Source organism: Grammomys surdaster, unplaced genomic scaffold (genome assembly GCF_004785775.1).
Source record: "Grammomys surdaster isolate TR1022 unplaced genomic scaffold, NIH_TR_1.0 184, whole genome shotgun sequence".
Taxonomy (NCBI): Eukaryota; Metazoa; Chordata; class Mammalia; order Rodentia; family Muridae; genus Grammomys; species Grammomys surdaster.
The window spans coordinates 4038202-4060298 of NW_021604629.1; the positions used below are offsets into that span (position 1 = coordinate 4038202).

Below are 22097 nucleotides of genomic sequence, written 5' to 3' on the forward strand. Positions count from 1 at the left end.
AATATTATGGGTCTTTTCCATGCTATGTTGTCTTGTGCTTTTCTTAAAATCTAACAGTGTGTACAAGGCCAAATCCAAGAGCAAAAACATTATTTTGGGAAAGAAGATAATGGGGAAAAGAATCCTAGGTTCTCATTTTGAGAAACTGCTTGATAATGTGTATTTTATTTTTGAGATAAGGTCTCTTGTACCCCTGGGTGGATTTGAACCCTTCACGGAACCAAGGATAACCTTGGCACTTCTGATCCTCCTCCTTCTACATGAGTGCTGGGGTTAGAGGTATGCCCCACCATGCACAGTTCATGTGATACTGGGAATTGAACCCAAGGTCTAACACAACCTTGGCAAGAAGTACTCTACCAACTGAGCCATATCACCAGCCCTGTTTGACAGCATCTTCATCAATAAAGTGATTCAGAGAAAAAGAAAGATGGAAGTATTTCTAGAAATGCAGCTATTTGATCCCTACTAAGCATTGCTTGCCTGTCTGGGCTGCGTACCTGTTGACCAGGGTTTTGTCAGGCTCTCCTTCAGTTGAACTGGCATCCCCCGTCAGGATGATTGTGGGAGGGCTATGAAATGGTCCTGCAGAGGGAGAGTCCTGGTGGTTTCGAGCAAAACACAAATGGAGTTAGGCCTGGGCTGGGGGGGAACATGCAGGGCCTGGAACTGCAGCATTTCGAACAGTGTGACTCCCAAGGCCATTGTCACAGGTCACCAACTCTGTATCTTGGTCTATTTCAGCTTTATTAAGATATAATTGAGAAATGGAAATCACATATATTCAAGGTGTGACGTTTGATGTGAGTGTAGAGTGTGACATGGCTTCAGATAAATTAATGGACATATTGACTACCTCAACGCGCTCTCTCTCTCTCTCTCTCTCTCTCTCTCTCTCTCTCTCTCTCTGCCTCTCTCTCTCTCTCTCCATTCTTCCCCACTTCTCTCCCTACCATGTGGGTGTATGTGCTGCTGTGGGTGCCAGAAATCAAATCAGTGCTCTTAACTGCTGAGCCATGTCCCCAGCCCCTTGCTTCCTGCTTTTGGAACAGCCCTTTAATCAAGCACTTCTTAGAGCTGGTAGTACAGCTTTAACAAATTCCCAGCATACACTGGTGCCGAAAAGGAGATTTTATTTTAATTCGTTGACACTCTGACTTCTTTCCAAATCAACCAACAAGAAAATTTCAGCTAGAGAAACCTGAAAGCATAAAAATGCTAAGCAATTTGATGGCTGTTAGTGCCTGTAAGAGATAACATAAACACTTCCTCCCTCTAGTGGCCTAAGATTGATGCTAAGCTAAGCTGTTTGTCCTCATACCCTGTGGAGCTGTGATCCACCTAGGCTTGACTCTGAGAAGTACTGGCTTAAAGGGTTGTTCCGAACCTTCATTCATTTCACCTCTCCAAGGACATAAAAAGAGATTAATCTTGAGACTGGATGCAGACAAAATACCCATACACATAAAATTAAATTTTAAAAGAAGAGAAGAAAAAAATGAATTAACTTCTTTCTCCACCTCTTGTCCCCTTTTCCATCCTTTACTTCACACATCACACACTCCCAACATCTCCTGTGCATCTTCCTGCCCAAATCTTCCTTACCATCTCTTTATATCTCCGTGTAGCCATTCACCCATCTATCCATCAATGCACGCATTTATTCGTGTCTCTTCCCATCCAACCACTCATCCATCCGTCTCTATGGATCTACACAAATGCTTGCGTGCATTCATGTCTCTTCTCCTGTCCACCTGTTTATCTATATCCCTGTCTCTCCACACATTCATCCATCCCTCTCTCTAAATATTTTCTTTATCCATCAGTAAATTAATCTCTTTCCCTGGCTATCCATCGATTTACCCATTCATAAATCTCTTATCCATTCATCCATCTGTCCATCCCTCTCTGTCTCCTTACCCAGTCACTAATTAACCATCCATTTATCCATGTCTTGCATTCATCTATTCCTATTTCCCTTTCATCTATAAATCTATCAATCCATCTCCATCCTCACTTCTTTCTCTACTATCCATCCATTCGTCTGTACACTGCTCCCCAATCTATCACCAACCTGACTATTTATTTCTCTCTCCTCCTACATCTATCCCCCACACTCCCTGCAGCTCCTCTTACTCATCGTCTGCAGACTGTCTTAATGCCTGCTTTATATCTGACTTACACCAGCCTACAAACAAGTGTTGTGAAGAAAGGGTTTTTTTCTGAAGAGAGAGGCGGCTATGCTGGAAGTGGCAAGATTCTTTTTGTGCTCATGAAGATTGTGAACATGTACACACCCCTACCCACTACTCTATCTATTTTTCCAGCAAACATTTCTGGAATGCCCACTGTGGGTCTATGCCTTGGCTGGGGAGACAAGGATGATATAAGCAGATTTTAGATGCTTTCTGCTAGCAGATGGGCTGCTGGGGAAAGGGTGGAAGGCCCATTCCCTATAAGCCTACACCTATAAGGTTAGTGGCCTTTGAGACACTAGAGGGAGCTGGTTTCTGGTTGGCATTTTCTCTGCCTTCTGGGACTTGCTGGGACCACAGAGGGCACAGAGCAGGAGTGACTCTTCTGATAGACGAAACCAAGCCAGAATTGATAAGTGCTACACATGTAGTCATGAACACATACATACTATCAAGCTGCTCACAACCCAAAAGGACTGAGGTCAACTGGAGGAACGCCCTCTAATATCCTGGTAGACATTCTAGAAAGGTCTTCTCTCTCTCCTGTCATTGTATTCAAAATATATAAGTCATATAACAGAGGTGTTCATTCACTAATTAGTTTACAGAGTGATTGAGCAGACTGGCAATGTCTAGCTTTCTGCCAAGCTGTATTGTGGGACCATTCCTGAGGAATACAGACTGTTTTCTTTTTTTTCTTTTCTTTACTCTAGACTGGAACGATGGGAGTTTAAGAAAGAGTGCAGGGTACATTTCCAGGGAGCACTCAGGAGAGTTTTGCCAAGCTTAGTGCAGTACAAATATCAACCTTCTCCTACTTGGAGCTCCTAAGGGAAGGCAAGGCTCCAGAAAGCTTGATCCTGGCAGTATATATTATTGAATACAATACAGAATATATTATATAGAATATAGGCAAACTCCTGGCTTGGGGACTGTAAGAGCCTCAGACTCAAGGGTCACCATATTAGGCCATAATTTCTTCTTACCAGCTATGTGACCTTGAACAAGCAACCTTGTGTCTTAGTGTCTTGATCACCTTGTCTAGTTCACAGAGTTTCTATGAAAACTAAACAGGTTGAGTGGAGCTCAGCCTTAAGAGTGTTTGCCACTCTTCCAGAGGACCTGAGTTCAGTTCCCAGAACTCCTGTGTAACAGTTCACAACTGCATGTAACTTCAGCTCCAAGGAATCTGATGCCCTCCTCTGGCCTCCAAAGGCACTGTGCTCAAATATGCATGTACACACGAACACGTACTAAAACACACACGCGCAAATAAATCCTTAGAATTTAAACAAACTGATATAGAAATAACTTCCAAATAAAATACAAGATTCCTAGTTATATTTAAATTTCAAATGCATAGAGGACAGATCTTGGGATTGTGTCCCAATATTGCGTAGACCTAACTACTTACATTCACCAAATCTTAGCCCCAGATGGAAAGGCCATGGAACCACTGTTAGCACATAGCAATGCTCAGTAGTTCCTTCACAGCTGAGTTTATCACTTTGGAATTTGATTTCTAGGAAACTGATGTTCTTGATCTTGGGCCTGGTTGACAATTTAAAGCTAAATCAGGAGTTCATTAAGAGATCAGGTTGGCCCTTCTGGTAACAGAGCCAACAAGCACACCACCGCACTACCACCACCCAAGTCATCTGGTCACAAACACTCTGTTAGTCATCTTCACCTGGCTCCACTCCTCTCTCACCAACTTCTTCTCAAACAAGGTAAGTCCCAAGTGGGTCACAGATGTAGAGGAAAAGGCCAACTCCTCAGACCTCTTGCACTTTGGCATTGTTCCAAACCCTCATCTTTTTTGTTTGGCCCATCAATTCCGCAGGTTACTCAGCAACACATTATGGGTAATGTGATGGTTTGAATATGTTCAGCCCAGGGAGTAGCAGTATTAGAAGGTGTGGCCCTGTTGAAGTAAGTGTGGGCTTGTTGGAGTAGGTGTGTCACTGCGGGTATGGGCTTTAAGACCCTCATCCAAGCTACCTGGAAGCTAGTATTCTGTTAGCAGCCTTCAGATGAAGATGTAGAACTCTCAGTTCCTCCTGCACCTTGCCTGCCTGGATGTTGATGACAATGGACTGAACCTGTGAACCTGTAAGCCAGCCCCAATGAAATGTTGTCCATATAAGAGTTGCCTTGGGAGCCTCAACTGTTAAGAACACAGACTGCTCTTCCAGAGGGTCTAAGTTCAAGTCCCAGCAACCATATGGTGGCTCACAACCATCTGTAATGGGATCTAGTGCCCTCTTACGGTGTGTCTGAAGATAGCTACAGTGCTCATATACATAAAAAATAAATAAAATCTTAAAAAAAAAAAGAGTTGCCTTGGTCATGGTGTCTGTTCACAGCAGTAAAACCCTAACTAAGACAGGTAATAATTCCCACTATCCTCTGATAATCATGAAAGAAAAATGAGAAGATGGGAAATTTGTCCATTGAAAATAGCACTTTGCCCCAGGGCCACACCAGACACTGGCAGACACATTTTCTCACTGTGCCACAATGCTTTTCCATTTGTCACTGTCATTCTTCACACCTTCCCTGGTTTCTGATGTCCTTCAGACAATCTTCTCTTAGTCCTCTACATTGCACATTTCCTCCAGAAGATGTCTCTTCCTCCAAGAACCCCTGAATCCAGATTAGCAGAACACACAGCAGGAGGGAAGCAGGCTAGGGCAGCACTGCTTTGGGGCTCTTCCTGGTCTGTAGACCCAGCCTCCCCAGGGGTCCACCTCTCTTTTCTGGGGGCATCAGCCAAGCTCTGTGGGGCCATGCCACCTCCAGCAAGCTCACTCTGATCATAAGCAGCAGGTCACATTTCATTTCCCTTTAATAAATCTTATAGAAACATTCAAATGTTTATTTCACTCATATGTTCCCAAGGGAGCATGATAGTTTCCTATGCTCCTGAGCACAGGGATAAATATAGAACAGTGTCATAGATGGGAATATGAACCTCAAATCCTCAATATCCCATGACTAGGTCTGGGCTAGGACTCTTTAGGAACAGCTCCAGGTCTAGCCCAGGCAAGTGTGGGGAGTATGGTTGGCGTCATGGCCTGGGGTGACAGTGAGACAGGGACCCTACTGCATCCATGTGAACAGGGGAGAAGCTAGATGGACCTACAATGACATCTCAGCTGGATGACCCTCAGGGGGATATTTTATTTCTCTGATCTTGGTGTTTATTAACATCAAATGAAGCTAATACTCCCCTAGACTGGCTTCAAAAATAAACACAGATAAAGCAGTAGGAATGGTGGCAAGGGAGGGATGGGAGGAAGATACACATTGTTTGACCATATCCGAAGTCTTATCTGTTATTGCCTGGAAGGCAGGCAGACACTCCCTTGGGAGGGGAATTTGTGCTCTGAAGACAAAATAAAAATATTCTCAGGGGACTTGCAAGAAAATGATGATTCCAGTGTCAAGTCCCGAGGCCATGGGAGAGAGGGTAAGGGCTTCTGTGGGGCATGTAGCTCCTCCATGTAAAGCATGAGGTACACTTTTGCCCCACAACCCTGAAGGCTTGCTGGCTAACATATACACACATTCTGGCTCTGTCAGTCTCTGTCAGTGTCCACTCAGCTCCCAGAAGGCAGAGATCCATAGTAATCAGATTTTCCTGCTCTCTTTAGCCCTGGTCTTACTCTCAGGCTATCACATGTGGATTGGTACACAAAGAGTGTTGACCATGCTTTGTAAAATGTCACTCGATCAGCCAGCCAGCCAGCCTTTCATCCTGCATCATCTTCTGTACTCTCTTTTGGATGCTATTCCTTCTTCCATGTCTTCCTCCCCTCAATCTAAACATCCAGCTACCCAAACTATAACACAATCATCCATCCATCCATCTATCCATCCATCCATCTATCCATCCATCCAGGCATCCAGGCATCCACCCAATCATCATCAATCCATCCATGCATTATCCATCTGTACATCCAATTATCTAGCCAGAATCATCAATCTTCATTCCTTCTTCTCTTCCTTCTCTCTCTCTCTCTCTCTCTCTCTCTCTCTTCTTCCTTCCTTCCCTCCTTCCTTCCTGTCTTCCTATCTTACTTCCCCTAAGATCCTACCATACTCTAAGTCTGTATTAAGAGTAGAGATACATGTGCAAACGATATGACCCCAGGCCCCAGGATGCTCACATATCATTTAAGGAGAGACAGAAACAGGACAAGCCAGTCTATTGTTCACAATGGGGACTGAGGATGAAATATCATGATATGCATTCCTGACTGTGATCATCATTTCTGAAATGCATTCTACTTTAACTGAAGCCCTTCTACAGCTTGTGTCATAGCTTTTGTGCTGTGACAGCCCTCTTGACTCTTCTTTCCCAAACCTCCTCTCCATCTAACTCTAGAAGATGAAACATCAGTACCCACATCCGAGGCCACTGGAGCTCAGTACAGTGTCTGGAAAGAGGAGGCAAAGAAGACAGGATCATATATGCAAGGAATCTTCAGTTTGAATCTACATTTAATTGTGACGTGGCTATGTGACAAATATATAACATCTTAGGTCCAGTGCCTTCATCTCTAATAAGGTGGAGATGATAATATCTAGCTTGGATCAATGAAAAGTAAGTGTCAACAACTGTTACCATCACCTCCTACACCAGATTCTAATGCTTTATTTAAACATCTGTGAAGATATTTCATTTTAGATCTTAACTTAGACCATCTTAAAGGCATGCAATGACATAAGTGGATGCTACAGTTCAAATATAAAATGTCCCTAACAAACTCTCAGGTTGAAGTCTAGGTCCCCAGTTGATGGTACTGTTTTGGTGGGTATTGCAAACTTTAGGGGAGTGGAGCCTAACTGGAGGAAATTAGGTTAGCTCATCAATGTCCTAGAAGAATCTACCTTGTAACCACCCTTTTCCTGTCAAGCTTCCTGTTTCCTGTCCATCATAGGATGAGTGGCCTTGCTCCACCACATTCTCACTGCTGTGTTCTCCCTCACTCTGAGCCCAGGAGTAACAGGAATAATAGATCACAGGTTGAAACTTATAAAACCATGAGATGAAGAGGAATAATTTCTAAATTAATCATAGATATGGAAGACAAATTATGGCAGTTAGACATCTCAAGGAAGATGACGCCAACACATCCCAGGTGGAGGGTGTAGTTACTTCTTCTAGTTCTAGAGGTTGACCTGTACATGACTTATCTGGGTATTCACATCTATAAACTAACAATACCTGCCCCCTGGTATTGTGAAGCTACCTGTGCTGAGGACATACAACAGTGCTGGCTTGCAGGAAAATGGGATGAAAGTTCTCACTGGGTGATTGTGGAAGTACATCCCTGCTCCAGGGGGTCCTTACGAGATTACAAGGATTATATATGTATCACTAATTTCATCTCCATCTTATTCTGCTAGAGGGTTGGCTATTTAAATCTGGTAACAGTAAGTATTAATTGTCAACCTGGCATAATTGATGATCATTTGGAATCGCCAGAATGTTAAGCCCATGTATTCTGCCATGCTGCTTACACCTATATGCCTGGGACCCAGAAGCATTCTCTGTTTTTTATGGGACTTTCTGGCTGCTTAGGGGATGTTACTTTGTCATCTCATCTTACAAGAGGGCAGACCAGTGTGGTGGGCTAAGTGTTCCAACTGCCCGAAGGTAAGGACAGAATAGGTCTTGACTACATTGACACCAGCACAGGGAACTTCTGAAGATACTGTGGTGGCACTTACTAGGGTCTCCAATTCTGATCCCAAGAATAGGAGCCTGGTGGCTTTAAGACCAGAGGTCCCCAAGTCTCCATGAAGGGATTACCTCCTTAGAGCCTATATCAGTTAAATTTGTCACTACTGATCCAAAATTTCCAACAAAGTACTTAAAGAAGAAAGGGTTGACTTTGATTCGTGGCTTGAGGATGCAGTCCTTCATGGCAGAGAAGGCATGGTGTAAGAGTGTTTGGTGACTAGTCATACTGCATCTATTATCTGGAAGCAGAGAGCGGTGGATGTTGGTGGTCTGCTTACCTTCTCCTTTGATTTATTCTGGGAACCCAGCCCATGGGATGGAGCCACCTACATTCCAGTGCATCTTCCCAATCAGTTAAACTCTCTATGGAAACACCTCGCAGACACACCCAGAAGTATGCTTCCTAGGGGGCTCTCAATCCCAACAAGTTGATGGTTAAGGTTGACCATCACAGGGCCACACCCAAAGGGCTGTTTCTCCAGAGCCTATCTCAACCTCATCTCAATTATTTATAAACTAGAGACAGGAAAGGGAGGTAATGCCCCTGAATAGCCAAGTACCATGATGATCTCCAGCCACAAGAGATGCTGTGTGACTGGACAGTAACGTCTGTTGGGAGCATCAAAACCTGAAGCACCAGCAGATGCTTTGGGAGAGCTAGAGCACCTCAGAGGTGTGACCTAAGCTAGTTTTAGTCTGGCAGAGTGTGTTTTGGAGAGCCAGAGAGCCACATTGTGCTATTTTATCATCTGGCTGAAGGAGAATGAAGTCAGCAAATACCTTGAAAAGGTTTTTGACCTGAGCTTGTGCTCCTGAGGGGACAGTTATAGAGGGAATTTGGGAAGACCCTCTGCCACAAGCTTCAGTGCACTGAAAGTTAAATCTGTTACTTTGGATACAAGACATAAAGTAATCAACCCAGAATGACCAGGAAACCCTTTTCTGCCTTCAAACTTATATATCGCCAGATGGTGCTATGCAGGATACTGTGGGAGGAAAGACACCAACCATCTTACCCAGTAACAGACCCTGCATGCTACAATACTGACCTGCCAGGCAAGATGTGCCCACTGATGGAATAGTGGTATAATGATTATGAGGGTAATAATCCTTTCTGGTTGATGTGAGCCCTGATCTCCAGGATGGATTTTATGCCTAGTGCTATAAACCTGATCAAAAATCCATGACTTAGGGAGACTGTAGATCATAGGGTAGAACCTATTATTGTTTTGCTAAATGGTCATACTGTCTAACTGCCTTCTAAATATGTATATTTATGTCCATAGATTTGTGCTGCTCTCAATTTTACAGAGAAACTTCTTTTCACAGTGGATAGTAGTTAATGCAGAGACTCATAATTGGTCAAGGCGCTGAGTATAAATAACTGTGAATGCCCAGCTGTCAAGGGGTCATCTTATCAACCTCTGGTCATCCAAGGCTCAGGGAACATCTCAGAAGAAAGGGCAAAAAGAATGTAAGAATCGGTAGGTGGGAAGGGGAGCTATAAAATGTTAACCTTTAGCATGACAAGATTGTTGAATACACCAACTGATAGCAGCTGTGCTTACCCACACAAGACCATCATAAGATCAAGCCAGTCAAAATCCCAGCATGGTTAGAGAGGGACTCCCACACCTTTAGCAGAGGAACTATTGTGAGTTGGTAGCTATGGAAGAGGAAGAGACACTCTCCATCTGGAAAGCAGCTGATAGCAGGTTGGCTATGCCTTCTTGTGCATATGGAATAAGCATCACTAAGTGGACTCAGTTATTAATAACAAAAGGGGACAAGAAATTGCGGGGGAGATAGGTGGGCACTCTGGAGAAGTGAAGGAGGGAGTGGTGGGTGGGTAGGATCAAACTACATTGTATAAATGTAGGAAGTTTTCCAAGAGTAATTTTTTAATCTAAAGCTAAATGTATTAATATAGTTGAGTAGTTTCTGGTGCCTGGATGCCTACCATTATCGAGCGGCTTTGTATGCAGGGAGGTTGAAGACAGAGGTGGAGTGAATGCCGAAGCTGACAACAGGAAGGCAGATGTTCTGTCCATGAGCTACAGCAACCTGTTCCTAGAGACTTCTAGAAACCCCCAAAGGAGAAAAGAACTTGGACAAGTGGAACCCAGGGTTTTACTGACATGAGCCCCTACACCCCAAGTGTGCCAAGCACCTCTGAGGATGCATGCTGTCCCAATGAGTCATCCTCTTAAGTGGTTTCTGGTCACAGCTCAGGAAACCACTGATGACTTGGTCACATTGCATCTGGGGTCTGTAACTGCACAGTGAAGAAGGGCCAGCCAGCCTGCATTCTCCATGCATTCTGCTCCAGGTCCCCACCTGACTTCCCTCAGTAATGTACTGACACTTGGAAGTGAAACATAAAATAAACCCTTTCCTCCCCAGGCTACATTTTGTCATAATGTTTATCTCATCAACAAAAAGCAAACTAAGACATGGTGATCTAAGATCCTTCCAGCTGACAACCTGTCATTCTGTGGTCCCTACCTAAAGATCCTAGGCATGTGTCCCAATAGCTTCAATTCAGTCGGCATCCTGAGTATAATCTCTGTGTCCTTGCCTGGGCCTGGGCTGCAGAGAATGGATGCTGCTGAGAATGCATGCACTACAGTCATTGCCAGAAGGCTTTGCTTCACTGTAGGGATGGATTACGGCTTCCAATTAGCAGTTGCAGTGATGAGAACAATCTAACTCTCCGACTTCAGGGGTTTTGTTGTGAGGACTCGGCTAGTACTCAGGCTAGTGGTGGGAAACAGAGGCTTGGGACCAGAGTATTCAAAACTAGGGCTGGACCCCAGGGAGCTATAAACTTGGAAGGATGCTCTGTTCCTTGCCTGTTTTACAGAGTGGGAATTTACACAGAACGGGGACTTCCGGCTGAACCCTGGCCAGCCTCGCTTTCCTGGCTGCCTGGCTTCTGTACTCCCAGGCAGTCAGGCTTCTGCCCCTGGAGGCTCCAGCTAGCTTGGGAGATCTGAACCTCCCCTGTGGCTGTGCTGCCTCAGGAGCCCAGTGTGGGCAGAGGCTCTTTATGAACCATGCCTATCTGGCTTCCTGGGAACTCGGAGAGGCCCAGAGCCTGGTAGCAAGACCAGAAAGTAAAAGAATGAAAATCCCATACGGTCCTTGAACCTCTGTGTAAGGGTCTAAATTGCCTCAGGGCTGAGCTGACCGGCCTGAACAGAAGTGGCGACAGCTAACACTTGATCAAAGTAGCATACAGGGAACCACGTGGATGAGAAATCTAACAGACTTGGCTTCCAGGTCTCTGGATGAGGATGCAGAGGAGCTGGAATTCAAGGCCAATGTGGTCAGACCACAGAGATCATAGTCTTAAACCCTGTTCTCGGTCTTCTCTGAGGGACCTGGGCCTCCTGGATCCCATTTGGCTTGAGTCCCTCAAGCATCCTCCACCAGGTTCAGGTGCTGTCTCAGCCATTGAACTTGCAAAATAATTTCAGATTCCTACAAGCCTAGAGATAGAGTCACAGCACCTGAAAAGCCTTCAGAGACCATCAGAACCTACCTGATCATTCTGTAAATATTAGTTCTGGCTCTAGGTCACAGGTAGGCGAACTTGTGGGGAACTGACATTCAGAGCTCCTACTGTCCAATCAAAAGTCTTATCACTGACTCTACAGCTAGCTCATGAGTTCATCCCAATGCTGTACCTTTAAGAAGCTTCATCCAGGCCCTGGTCCTCATGCAGCTGGATCAATAATCAGGTAACAACCATGGGGATAACAAGGGGGAGTGGCTTAATATGGTTTGAAAGTACTTTAAAAATTTTTACTTTTCTTTTTAAGTAAGTGTGTGTGTGTGTGTGTGTGTGTGTGTGTGTGTGTGTGTGTTTGTGTGTGTGTGTACCAGAAGAGGGCATCAGACATCTTGAAGCAGGAGTTTCAGGCAGTTCTAGGTGGGTGTTGGAAACTGAACTCAGGTCCTCTACAATAGCAGCACCCTCTCTTAAGTGCTGAGAGCTACAGATGTAGGAAGAATAGGACTCTGCCTATTCTTCATCTAGGGATGAGGCTGCATCTTTACTAATCTTTTATTATACTTGCCTTAGGAGTGCTTTTATTTGTAGGAGGCACAGAGGTCTCTGTGTGCACAGACAAGCACTAGGGGAACCTGGAATGTCTAACACACAGTATTGTTTCTTCAAAAGAAGGGATGTATGACCTGTTATATGAATACAAGTCTGGGAGCAGACATGGTTAATAGTATGACCAAGGCCACCCTGAAATCTCCCCTAGACCCTTATCGAAAGCTTTTTTTTCCTTAATCTATAGAACCATTTAACGGATGGTGTCACATGTACTTTACAAAGAGTTTCGATGTAGTCACATCTGAACTTTAGCTTCATTTGTGCTTCATCGTACACACATGATTGAGTTCGTTATCACCAGGGAGGTTTTCACCAAATTGTGCTGTGCTTAAATATGCCTAGAATAACCACTCCAAGTCAGACTCCGCAGTGTGAACCAACATGACTACTTAGTCATGTTCAACTGAACTAACTACCTTCTTGCCTCCCACAGATGGTTATTCCGCTGGCTGTGGTGGTCACAAAAACTCACATTTATTCATAGTTTAACTGGGGAAATTGCTCAAGATTTGGGATCCAGGTTTTGCATAAGAATGTGAGTTTAGTGTGGTACCATTGTTAGTGAAGGTACTATAAGGGTCAGAGATGACCACTACAGGAAGAACACAGAAGTGGCAGAGTTGAAGAAAGCCGGACTGGAGCAACCACACTTGAATCTGCTCAAATCACTGCCTGTCTTCTGCCGTGACCTGCCTTTTCCTTCCCCCAAGCCCCTAGCCCTCAGCTGCCTTGAGGGTTGCTAATGAACAGTACCCACTATGGCTCAAGTTGCCCCAGGATGGTTGTGGAGCTTTCCCTAGAACTTGGAGTACTATGGTCTGCAGATAGAGAGATGGGAGTTTGGCTCTTTGTTTTTTAAATGTTCAAGGAAAAGACACTCCCCCACCCCTAAGCTGCCAAGTTCACATCTCAAGATCATGAACCTGGAATGTAAAGATATGAAAAACTATTCACTTCTAAATGATTGGTTAGTCCACACAGTTATAATACGTAAGAAAGTAAATGTCTTCACAACATAAAAACGTTCACCAGAAATCTGGCCATCTGAAAAAATGACGCTTACTCACACACTCTTCTCTTGCTTAGCAAGCCTGTTTCATCTGGCTCTGGTCAGCGTGGGACCATGGTCAGATGCAAGAGGATAACACAAGTTCAGTGCAAACCAACTGCAAAGTTCAAGTCAAAGTAAATAACGTTGGTGACCTTCATAAACATGGCCTTTAATCTGAGAGGATCAGATGGAGCTGGGCCAGTGACCAGCTAAAGAAAACATGACAGTGATGGGAAGATAGGTTCTTAGGAAAGGAGTGACTTCAGCATCTTGGAGAGATGGGTATAGCCTTACACTTTAAACATTCTCTTCATGGCATTGCTATAAAGCAAGATGTAGAGTGTGGGATCATGCGATTGCATCGTTTGCTGGACAGAAAAAATAAGCAGAGGCTGGGGAGACGGTCCAGTCAGAAAGTCCCTATTGTGCAAGCATGAGAACTTGAGTTTGTCTCCTTTAGCACCCACACACAAAAAGGACAGGGGTAGCATGAGAAACAGTCAGGAAGACCCTTAGGGATTTCTAGCCAGCCAGTTTTATTAAATGGATGAGCTCCAGGTTTTATGAGAGATCCTGCCTCAAAAAAATAAAGTGGAGGACAGTAGAAGGCACTCAACATCAACCTCTGGCTTCTATGTGCATGAATACACATGTGTACACTACATATACAAAAATAAAACAAATAATATACCAATAGCAAAATGCTTGACTCTTTGTTCAATTTGAAAATTAACATAATCTATACCTTATGATATATATATAGAGAGAGCTAAAAATTACTTAATTTCATTTGCAAAACAAAGCCTCAATGATACTTTCTTTGCTGTTATTTGTCTGGGGTTTTGTGTTTTTTGAGATAGGGTCTCAGGCTGTAGCCTAGGCTGGTCTGGAACTCACTGTGATTTGCTACCTCAGTTTCCTAAAGGCAGGGATTACAGGCCACCATGTCTGCTTCATTAAGGGTACTCTTAACATTTTTAAAATCATTTTTATTTTATCATCAATTTTTACTGAAACCCTTCCTATCCTTTACTATCAACTTTTGGTGTTCATTTTAAGTAGACTGTTTCAAAGCAGCCTTTGGCTGTCTGCTACCCTGTCTTTTCTACATTTCTCAAGTGTAGGAGGAAGCATTTTGGGCCAAGGTGATTTGACTTCTCATAAAGCCTTAGTCATTTACTCTTTAGATGGTTTCACACTCAGGATTCACAGGACCCTGGCCACTTAAATGAACTCAGGGTAGCATATTCTTCAGAGTGAAAGCCACACATTTTCCCCAGGCACCCACTACAGCCTATACTGGCCACCCACTGTGGCCAGTTTGAAAGCTGTGGCCTCAGCCCAGAATGCTTAGTTTGGCCCCCACCCAGGCTAGCCATGGGCAGGAAGGGGCACTTACTTGGGTCTGGGCTGCCTGTGGCTCTCCGGGGGGCTCCTCATCCTCAGGAATGTGGGGCATGGCAGCCGCCTGGTTGGAGTGGCTGTGCGTGCCTGGAACCTCTGCTGTGCCAACCCCAAAGATGCTCCAAGAGGCTTGGGCTCTGCAGGCTGGGGAGATGCCAAAAGGACAAGTCAAACTCCTTCCCATCCCTGTCCCAAGATGGGTTCCATTTCCAGGATCGAAGAGCCACAGATGAGCTGTTTAGTTCTGCATCAACACTGGAAGTCAGGCGAGGCGAGGCTGGGAGCAGGCATTGGGAATTGCATTGCCTCCTGCTCTCTGGCTTTGTTTACATGGGCAGAGGTGACCTTTTGCATCTAATTTGGTCCTTACAGTAAACACAGCTATTCCAGAAGAGAAACATTTCAGCTCCTCAAAGCTATAGCTAAGGGAGGACAGTTTGCTGAGCTCAGATACCATCTACTGAGCTCCTACTGACTTCATGACTACCATTACCAAACTGACTCCTTGTGGTGACCTTTGATGTAAGTTGGCATCAATAGTCCCATTCTATAGGTAAAGGAAGAGCCTCTCAGGTTGGAAGCCACTTGTCCTGAGTCATATAGAAAACTTATTGTTTATACACAGGTCTTCCTGATTGGAGGCCTATACCATACAGCCTTTCTTGTTGTCTGCCTCCTCCCCACGAGGAGAACAAAAGACAATGTTATTAACTGAGTAAGCACTGTGTCACAGGTCCTAGGTGAGTGTCTGCTGAGTGCTATAGGAAAAGCCAGAAAGCTCTGCTGTTTCCCATGATATCCTTTCTGTTCCATAGAGAGGGCCTGGAACGTTCCCCAAACCAGAGTGCTGCAATCCAGGTTGATACCTGGCATTAGCCGCAGCACACAGCACCCCCTGGACCTGGCTCTCTGAGGCAGGGAAGGTGCCTGATTTGTTATGAATATTCAAAATATACATTTAAAATGGTGGTTGTTTGTGTTTAAAGAATTGGAGACATTTTGACCAGAAGCTGTCAAAGGGGGTGGGTGCCATCTTGGCTTTTGCATTCGTTCTATCAGGTAGCCTTATGCCTAATTCTAAGAGGTCCTATTCTAATAGGTCAGCCCTTGCCTGACCTCCAGGGTTGAAGCAATTAGGGTGACCCCTGCTGGTCATCTTGAAAATCTCATCTCAACTAAGGTATTCAAGCACTGAATTTTCTTTCTTTTTCTTTCTTTCTTTCTTTCTTTCTCTCTCTCTCTCTCTCTCTCTCTCTCTCTCTCTCTCTCTCTCTCTCTCTCTCTCTCTCTCCTTTTCTTTCTTTCTTAATGGTTTAAGGCAGAGTTTGACATAACTTCAAGAGTTGGCAGTTGGCTTCGAACGCATGTAGCTGAGGCTGACTGATTCCCCTTTTCTCCACCACCCAAGTGCTAGGATTCTAGAATTATGCCACCATGCCTGGCTGTCATTCTTTCTCCACAAACAAACATTTTATTAAGTCTGTGCCCATGTGACAGAAAGAGAGTGGGGGTATAGTTTTTGGCCCTCACATGATCCTGAGTCCACTGTTGGAAGGCGACTGAAAAACTGATTGGTGTAAATACTTCAAAATGAGGAGTTATGAGACCTCAAGCAAGAGTCCCTAGTTATGCAGGCTGAGCACATGAAAAGCGGTTTTAGGGATGGCTCTACGTTATGGAGTGGGGGGGAGTTTGAGCTGAGCTATAACACAGAAATAAGAATGGAACTTATTTATTTGCAGAATAGCCTCGGGGCTGAGCAGAGCAGATGAGCTGGCAGAGAAGAAGCCATGCTCGGCTAGGCTCCAAACAGAGTTATCCTGACTCTAGAGACTAAAAGCTGTGGGGCCAGGACCATGGTGTCTTCCATTCCCAAAGGCTACTGGATTAGGGAACTGAAGGTCAAGTTCCCCTAAAAGATGAGCTCTTCGAACAATTTCATCATCTTTACCTAGACATCAGCATGGGCAGCAATGGCGTCAGGAGTACTGGAGGACTGCATGGTAACCGAGGGTGGGGTGGGGGGAATTGAGGGCTCGTCTTCTCAGATCACGTCACTGTCTCATCCCCACAAGTCAACCTTTCTTAATAGGAACCATTTCCAAAGTCCGGGAGGCAGCCCCTCCACTTCCTGTTTAGGTCTTAACCTACACAAAGCATACTGTGTACCGAGGATTCAGATACGCAAGACCATGTTCAGAAAAGAGAAAGAACATTCTATGAGGGCTCAAGACGTTAGCCCAGGACAGAGAAGCTGCAAGGGAAAAGAAATCTCTTCTTAGATAGCTAAAAGATAGTCATGTGGCCCTGATGTCTCCAGAAAGCAGGTGTATGGCTAGGACTCAACATCCAAGCGAGAAGGCAAAGGGACCTTCTAGTGGCTGGAGCCAGTTAAAGATGAAACAGACCACAACTTCAAGTTCAAGAATTTGCTGTTGGTGAAAGACTTTCAATACTGGCTGGTTCCAGAGGTCACAGGAATTCCAACCACTGTCGTGGCTTTTCCCTACTCTGAAGTCCCAGACTCTATCTAGACACAACTAGCCACAAGGAGCTCCCAGCCCAGGGTCCATTCAGAGACCCTAGGATTATAAAGCCATACCAGAAATATCCCATTTCCTAACCTCTTCTTCCCTCTCTTGAAGACAGACCTCTGACAGTCCCAGACCAGCCAGAAACAAAATGTCATGAATGAGGTCAGACACACCTGGAGATGCTGGATGAGGCAGGATGGAGGCTGGCTGCAGTCCCACAGGTGAACAAGATGGAGCCCATGAGGCTCTATGGGAACCCCTGCAGTCCTACTGAGGGCCATCCCCATCCTGCTAAGGTTCTGTGTGCTTTCCCATCCATTATTATAAACTCACTGCTTAAAATAGCAAGGTTAAAACCCCAGTCAGGCCCCCAGGGTGACATCTGGGGGTCTGCAGGGACTAACGGGCATGTGGACCTCAGATCCATCATAGCACAGTTTGGAATACAGCCTCCAGGAAGCCATGGTCTGGAGTGCCAGCCCATAAAAGGAGAGAACACTGAGTCATGCTTGTCTCCCTGCCTCCCTTTCAATCCACTTCCAAATATTTCCTGATGCTTCTCCAGCCAGGTCAGGTTATGTGAGTCACACCAAGAACCAATCAGCTCTTTGGATTCTATTCATCTGGCCTCTTACCAATAGTTAAACAGAACCTGGTCCATTTTACAGGGAGAAAACTGAGGCATAGAGGGGAGAAACAAAAGGCTAGGAGTCCCTAAACCATCCTTACGTATTTTACTTGCTTCATGAAATGCCTTTGACATCCATACAGCAGTTTCCCTACTGGGTATCCAACACTACTGTGTACGGTCACATGCTCATGCTTAACCCCTACAAAACAGGGTGTGTGTTTATTTAGTTTTGTTTTCGTGCAATGCTGGGGATTGAACCCAAGGGCTTGAACATGCTAAGCAAATGCTAGCCTCCCACTTATACCCCAGGAGCAGTGGCTTACCAACCTTTTCTGAAGCTGTCCTTCTCCCCTGACTGAGCTATACCCCAGCCCTTTCCTGTAAGTTTTATTACCTTCATTTAATATAATAAAGCACTGAAGCAGAGAGACAATCAACATGGCCATGTGGCCAGTGAGTCTGAGTCCAAAGGCATCATCTTCTCTCTTACCTAGGGGATAGCCAAAACCGTGTGTGTGCAGCCCCCTCCAGGAGGGAGAACTGGGTTATAAGCTCCCAGAGGCAGAAAGAGGAAGTAACACAGAACCTTTGGTTGCCAGGCCAAGTGTCTTCTGAGGGTAAAGGAAGGGGCCCAGCTTTGGGAGATGGCTCAATAGGTAAGGTGCTTGGCACACAAGCATGAGGACCTGAGTTCAAATCTCCAGAATCCACATAACACTGGATGTGACAGCAGACATCTGTGATCCCATTGCTTCTAAGGAACGATAGGGGGAGAAGACAGGAAAATTCAAGAAGCTGGTAGGCCACCTTGCCTGGAGTATGTGGCACAAACAAGATATCCTGCCACAAGCAAGGTGGATATGACTAAACTGTCATTGGAAGTTGTCCTTTGACCTCCGAGTGTAAGCTTGCCCACATGTGGACTTGCCCTGAGACGGTCCACAGCTTGAGGTTTCATGTCCCTGGTATGTGGTGTAACGATGTGTTCATTCACTGTGAGAGCCAGTGGCCCACTCGTTGGCCTCACTTCTTACTCTTCTAGTCACACAACTGTCCAGAGACTTGTCGTTGAACCATTCATGCCAGAAAGTCTCACGCTAAGGTCAAAAGCATAGTCTCTGTCCCATAGAGAGCTGCCTTAGAACTCTGTGTGGGCTGTCAGGGGACAGGCAGGGGGAAAAGGCAAGAGGGCTCTGGCAATGCAGGCCACACTTTATTCTATTCCCAGCAGCCATCAGGGGCTTCCTGTGTTCACAGTCCTGGGGAACTTGAGGTATCTAGAGTAGATATAGGAAATTCCCCCCACCTGGTAGGTTCCGTCAGCTTGCCATACCTCAGCAAGCACCAGGCTGTCTTCAGGGGTCAAGGGCAGCTATGAACAGTCTTTACGGAAGTATTCTCAGTGCTCTCAGCCTCCCTGCTAGGTGGCAGTGAATGTTCTAACACTGGTAACACAATTAGTCCCATTTGACAGATGACAGAGACCTGAAGACATCACCCAGGAATGGCAGTGGCAGGCATGCCTGGTATATCTGCCTGACTCTGCAGCTCCCTGTGGGGCCAAGCCTGCTGGCCTCTCTCAGAGCCTTGTGACTTGCCCAGAAAAGATCAAACCCTTCACTTGAAGCCACAGTGTCCCAGGAGCATGATGAGCGTGCTCTGAGGTTCTGACTAGCTCTGTTCATCTAGAAGAGCTAAGAGGTCCTTGTGGGAAGCAAGGGGTTAAACAAGCCTCAGAGACCTCACTGGAGTGACTCAGGCTTCTCAGAAGGGAGGGTTCTGTTCTTCCAGCTTGAGATTTTTGCTTTCATTTAGCATTCAAAGAATGTGAGTGTGATTAGGTTGCTATTAATATCCAGCCTAGCTTCTCTCTGGACAAAGGGTTGAGGCAGGAGGCTGCTTGGAGTAACTGTACACACATCACTCTCAGCCCCTCTACAAATTTAGAGAGGCAGGAAGCTGCTTCCCTGTTCCCGCTTTTGCAGATGGGGACCTGAAGCCGAGAGAAGGGGAAGAATTTGACCAAGGCCACATCTACAGAAGGTCAGCTTCAGAAAAGGACTGTGAGCCCCTGCTCCTGGGGGGATGAGTGAGGCTGGCTACGGGCAGAAGACAAGCCAGTGTGAGAGCAGAGCCTCTAGTCCCCCCTTCTACTCATGCTCTCACTCACACCCTGGGTGGCCTCAGAGAATGCCCTCAGCCAGCTAAGATCATCCTGAGGTACTGAGCAGAATCTCTATGGCCTAGCCAATTGCAGATCTGGGTCCTGTACCCTTAGTGGGCTGGGTGTATACCTCCTGCACGCCGTAAAAGGATCCAAGAGCTCAGCAGATACAGTTGCAAGAGCTCAGCAGATACAGTTGCAACTCTCCTAGTTCTACCTTGCTGGGTTAGTATACCTTGGCCTCTGTTTTCTCATTTGTAAAAAGAAGGTAACTGTGTGTACCTTTTAGGATTGGTGTAAGAGTTAGAGTAGTAAATTCCTGTGACATGCAAGTATAACAGGCTTTCTAGAACTTTCCATGCCTGTTCTGAATAGCCATCTGAGTTGTCCCAGCTGCAGTCACCAAAACCTGAGCAAAGCCCCAAAGTTTTGATGCTTATCCCAGTGGCTCAGAATCATTCAGGGTGCTTTGCCTGGCCAGGGCTTCTTCCCTGTGTACACCAGCAGATAAACGAGCATTGGACATGACAGGAACTGTGAGGTCTATAACCACTGGCAATGCTCACACTTCTACTGCTGGACAGCCAGTGACTTCAGGAAGAGGTCTGAAAGGCATTCATCAAACACATTACTTAGCTGAGGAAGAGGGCGCAGGGTTGGGGGTATCCTGGTCTGTGATGTCATCAGTCCCAGCCTGTGCCATGGCTGACTTTGGGACTGTGCTGGAGTCAGGCCCAGGAGTCCGTACCATTAGTCCTGGATCTGCCTAGTTCAAAGTCCCAGTTATTTCTGCACCTCTGTGGTGATGGTGAGTCCCAAAGGTTTCCATGCACAAGTGACAGTTCACCCCCACCTCCAAGAGAAAGCTTTCCATAGTGACTGGCCACACTCACACCTGGGTTGTCAGGACAAATGGATGCATGAATGAACACTTACACCATTGTCTGACAATGGCCTCCCAGACTCTCTCCTGAAAGCATATTTGAGTTGCTGGTAAGAATGAGGGAAAGGATGGAGAAGGTAGAAATGAAGATGTAAATGACTAGAAGGTAGTTCCCCAAGACTGTCCCCTTAGCACCACCTCTGTAGTCTGTAAGGCCAAAAGCACAGGACAGTGGCCAGGCTGTGCACTCAGAAGGCATCTCCAGCACAGCAGATTCCTGAGATAAGCCCTTGTCTGGGACACCGTTCTGGAGCCTAGTTTTCTCTGCCCACACCAGCCACTCCTGAGGTGTCTCTAGTAAGCCAGCCCTGCTCAGAGTAGGCCAGGCCATACCAGGAGCGTCTGGGACAGCATGTTTGTTGGTTGTGTAGGTAGTGAGGGAGTTCCCCAAGACAGGAGTGTCACTGAGTTATCTCCTCCAGGACATTGTTCCTCTTGTGTGTGTCTGTGGGGTGTGTAGGGGGAAGGGGTTTGTGTACATGTGAGGGAGTGGGAAAAGGAGGAAGTTTGGCTTTTCCTTGTCAGCCTCAGGCAGAATGGAAAGGGCTCCAAAAACAAAAGATGTATCACTCAAGGTCCACCTGGGAAACTTAGTGAAACTCTGTCTTGAAATTAAAAATACAAACATGTGTAGGTGTAGTGGCAGAGCACTTGTCTAGCATGAAACCCCAGCTTTGATCTTCAGTCCCACAAAGAGAAAACTTAAGAGTTAAATCAAGGAGCTTGAAGCATTTGCTTCTGTATCTAGACACAGCAGGGAAGAATGGTGATTATATAAAGGCTGTATAAAAGCCACAGATAAGTAACAAGTATCTATCAATATGTGGTACAAACTGGAAACAGAGTTAAGAAAAGCAGAACGATTCAGTTTGGCTTGGGCAAATTTCCTAAGTTCTTGGATACTTTTCTCTGTCGTTCTCACAGTGATCTCATATGACAATCGCTTTCACTGTGAGTTTCGTGATTAAACGTGTGATTATACAAGTACAAGAGAGGGGAGAAAAAGAAAAGGGGGGAGACAAACTCAAGTAAAAGCAACCCTCCTTCCCCAGGATGATGGGGTGAGGGGAAGACAGTGACAGTGCTGAGGCTGGGCGGTCCCAGAGGGACCTGCTTCCCAGTTCTCTTGGAAGGTGAGCAGCCCATAGTCTGAAGTCTTAGGCCTGTTTCCCAGACAGAATTCTAAGGAAGAGATCCCCAAAGAGATATGTCAAAATAGACCATGTTCAGGGACATCCTCTGAAGGCTGTGACATCCCATGATTGGGATGGCCCAGTCACTTCAGTGCCCAGACCTG

General features: G+C 45.6%; 1 protein-coding gene across 3 annotated transcripts in view; it reads right to left on the bottom strand.

Annotated features, from left to right (window-relative positions):
* Nucleotides 1–22097, bottom strand: part of Mrvi1 (murine retrovirus integration site 1 homolog) — a 108851-nt gene that overhangs the window by 58631 nt on the left and 28123 nt on the right. For 2 of the 3 annotated variants that reach the window (XM_028768084.1, XM_028768086.1), the window contains exons 1-2: nucleotides 14524–14794; nucleotides 501–601 (exon numbers count right to left, since the gene is read on the bottom strand). In XM_028768084.1, coding sequence (XP_028623917.1) covers nucleotides 501–601; nucleotides 14524–14712 — 290 coding nt within the window. In that variant the 5' untranslated portion in view covers nucleotides 14713–14794. Of the gene's footprint in view, nucleotides 1–500; nucleotides 602–14523; nucleotides 14795–22097 lie in introns of those variants that run through there. The other variant, XM_028768085.1, reaches the window with a different exon arrangement.